Source organism: Gavialis gangeticus, unplaced genomic scaffold (assembly GCF_001723915.1).
Source record: "Gavialis gangeticus isolate Ggan-Ray unplaced genomic scaffold, GavGan_comp1, whole genome shotgun sequence".
NCBI classification, from domain to species: Eukaryota; Metazoa; Chordata; order Crocodylia; family Gavialidae; genus Gavialis; species Gavialis gangeticus.
The window spans coordinates 2,367,771-2,369,830 of NW_017728959.1; the positions used below are offsets into that span (position 1 = coordinate 2,367,771).

The following is a 2,060-nucleotide window of genomic DNA, read 5'->3' on the forward strand; positions in this document are numbered from 1 at the left end:
TGTGTGTGGCCGCAGCAGGGGTGAGGAGCAAGCAGAAGAGGCAGACATGTGCCCCCCAGCCCGGCAAGATCCACCCAGCCTCCCCCGCCAGCACTAGGAGGGGAAAGGGCCCCTCTCCCCGCAGTTCAGCTCACATGGAGGGAGAGGGCCTCCAATTTTGTGCTTGCCCAGGGCCCCAGTAGACCTTAATCTCCCTCTGACCGCTGCCCATTACTTAATGGAACAAGTCTGCCACACAATAGGCATGGCTCAAAGCCAAAAGGTCTAAGGTTCATCCATGTGGCAAGAAGGCACATTAGTGCTATAGTCACATAAGAAAATGTTTAAATAAAACAAAAAGGGTTGTCAACCAAATAGAAACACTTCCTTGAAATAACTTGTTATTATTTTAAAAATTGCCGGCCTGTAGCACCTCTTCACTGAATCAGTCAGACAGCAAAGAGTTCTCTTGGATAGGCAGGGGCAGCAAGAACGAATTGAGAGGCAGTTGTGGCCTAGTGTCTGTGCTTTCATATGAGAAGGAAGGACACAAGGCAGGATACAGGCTGGACCCAAAGACACACTACTGGTTAAAAGGTTCTACTCTCATGTGCATGTGGTTCACATGCGCTACAAATGAAATACATGCAAACAATGACTCAAAGGAAAAACTAATCTGTTAACCAGCTCTCTGCTCAGAAAAGAATTAGCCAGATTGGTAGTGCAGCGTACATTTTTAATGCATTAAAAAAAGTGCTTTGGCTCTTGTTCCAAAGAATGAGCATCAACATTGCTTTCTGAAGTAAAAGGTTGAAATAATCTATTAAATCAAAACTCTCACCGATGACTTAAATAACCAATATCTAAAGTCAATCCATTCAGGCCAAGTCTGATGCAATACCACTAGCAAATCAGTTTTACTGCTTCTTGGATCAGCTGCCTTATTACCCATGATTAATGGTAGTATACATCACGCTTCAAAAGGTACAGGGGTGGGATGCTACTAAAATTAAGGATATGAACAGATGAACAAATTGCATTGAGTTTAAAAAGGAGGGAAGTGGGAAGAGACTTACTGTGGCTCAGTGATGCTCAGGAACTGTGTCTGCTCCTGTCCCATGGTAAGTGAAAGCTAAAACTGGGGCAGCTTATCCCTGAATGAAAAATGAAACACGGCTAAGTTACCGTGGTTTAGCTTCTAAGTACCGCAGGACAGGAGTAGAACCATAAACCAGGTACCACGGAGCAGCTGACACAGTAAATCACTACTTCTTAGATTTAGTATAAATTTGTTCATCTGCTCATGCCCTAATTCACCTATTAAATGGGACAGCGGAAAGAATAAGAGAGTCAGGCTACAGGAGGTACCATCAGAAGTTAAAATAGGAAGCATCATAAACAAAATAATGCCAAACATTCCTATTATGTTGCATCTTACTACAGAAGCAGAACATGCTCAGGTATGTGACAAAGTAGAATAATCTGTTCCTTAAAGATATTTCTACTTGACTTCCTACACTTCAGTCTTCTCTTTGGCAGTGAAGGCAGGCCATACTAGATATTAGCCTTTATAAAATAGCCAAGGAAGATTAGAAACCCCAAATCTTTTTCATAAAGTCAAGACACCCCATTTCTGAGATCAAACTACATACTCAGCCAGTTTCCTGATCTCAAGTTCCCTGGCTATAAACAGAGAAGAAAAAAATCATGTGAAAGCATATTACCATAAGTTTTGTCCCTGTTTGGGTACAGTGGTCTCTATGAAAAGGTCTGTAACGTGCAGAGATCCATGATGAGTGTTCACTCTGCCAGCTGCACCCAAGCTCTTCCGTTTATCTGTAAAACATGTACACACTTAAATGCAGCCTCATTTGTCGCCTTTAGATCATATGTCATTTTGTACCAGTTAAAACAGCTTGTATGCTGGAGCATGAGGAAAGATGTTTGTGCCTAAAAGCTTGCAAAGAAGAATTTTTCCAGCTATTTTAGTTGGTCTAACAGAAGATATCAGATTTACCCAAAGAACCTGCCAGCCTGCTGCTAGAATTCTGAGGCAGCAGGGGGCAGAACTACTCAGACAG

At 42.4% G+C, this 2,060-nt stretch overlaps 1 protein-coding gene across 1 annotated transcript in view; it reads right to left on the minus strand.

Moving 5' to 3' along the window:
• Positions 1-2,060, minus strand: part of BAZ1B (bromodomain adjacent to zinc finger domain 1B) — a 120,418-nt gene that overhangs the window by 57,511 nt on the left and 60,847 nt on the right. Inside the window, exon 10 of the mRNA XM_019509912.1 lies at positions 1,704-1,815. Within this exon, the coding sequence (XP_019365457.1) occupies positions 1,704-1,815 (112 nt within the window). The remainder of the gene's footprint in view (positions 1-1,703; positions 1,816-2,060) is intronic.